Source organism: Colobus angolensis, unplaced genomic scaffold (genome assembly GCF_000951035.1).
Source record: "Colobus angolensis palliatus isolate OR3802 unplaced genomic scaffold, Cang.pa_1.0 Scaffold65, whole genome shotgun sequence".
Lineage (NCBI taxonomy): Eukaryota > Metazoa > Chordata > Mammalia > Primates > Cercopithecidae > Colobus > Colobus angolensis.
Genome location: NW_012120154.1, coordinates 4,098,837 through 4,099,593, shown reverse-complemented (window position 1 = coordinate 4,099,593; position 757 = coordinate 4,098,837). Strand labels below are relative to the sequence as shown.

The 757-nt window shown below is 59.0% G+C and overlaps 1 protein-coding gene across 1 annotated transcript in view; it reads right to left on the bottom strand.

The window, feature by feature from the left end:
* The window catches only part of CARD10 (caspase recruitment domain family, member 10), a 31,655-nt gene extending 31,478 nt beyond the window's left edge, over positions 1–177 (bottom strand). Inside the window, exon 1 of the mRNA XM_011925686.1 lies at positions 109–177. Coding sequence (XP_011781076.1) covers positions 109–177 — 69 coding nt within the window. The remainder of the gene's footprint in view (positions 1–108) is intronic.
* Positions 178–757: the final 580 nt, after the last annotated feature.

The window sequence follows — 757 nt, the reverse complement described above, 5'->3', positions numbered from 1 at the left end:
CGCCTCCCTACGCCCACAGCGCGCCCGCCCCCGCGGGGCTAGCCGCTCACTCCCGGCGCAGCCTGCGGGCACACAACCTGGGCTTGCCCTTCCCGGGTCCCCACATACACTGCAGGCTTCGGAGCTTCCCTGGAGCGCAGGACAGCCCAGCTGGGGGCAGCAAAGGGCAGAGGTCATGGGCGCCTTTTGCAAGATGGGGACCTGAACCTGCAGGGCGGCGCTACCAACTTCCCTCCTATGCAAACCCCCGTGGCACTTGGGGACCAGGGACCCCACAATTCTCAAAGGGTGTTCCTCCAGGTGTTGGTCCTAGGGATGCTGGGGGCGGGCTGTGGCTAGCCATCCATGCTCCCGCTCCCGCCTGGGAGGCCCGTGGTCGCTTACCATGATAGTGGCTGAGTCTACACGGTATCTGCTGGTGCATGCGATACAGCCTCGCTATGCATTAGAAGCTTCCAGGTACCTGCTGCCAGGGAGGAACAGAGGAGGCACAACCGGTACAGGAAAGAGGTGTGAGCTCCCCAAACCCCTTCCACAACTTCTGAATTAGATGCCGTGGACATATGTATTACTTATCCAAAGAATTAAGGTTTCAATCAATAAAGGCTCTGCAAAGCCCTGCTTAAATTAAGGCGGGGGGCGGTGACTCATGCCTGTAATCCCTGCACTTTGGGAGACCGAGGCAGGTGGATCACCTGAGGTCAGGAGTTCGAGACCAGCCTGACCAATATGGCAAAACCCCATCTCTACTAAAAAC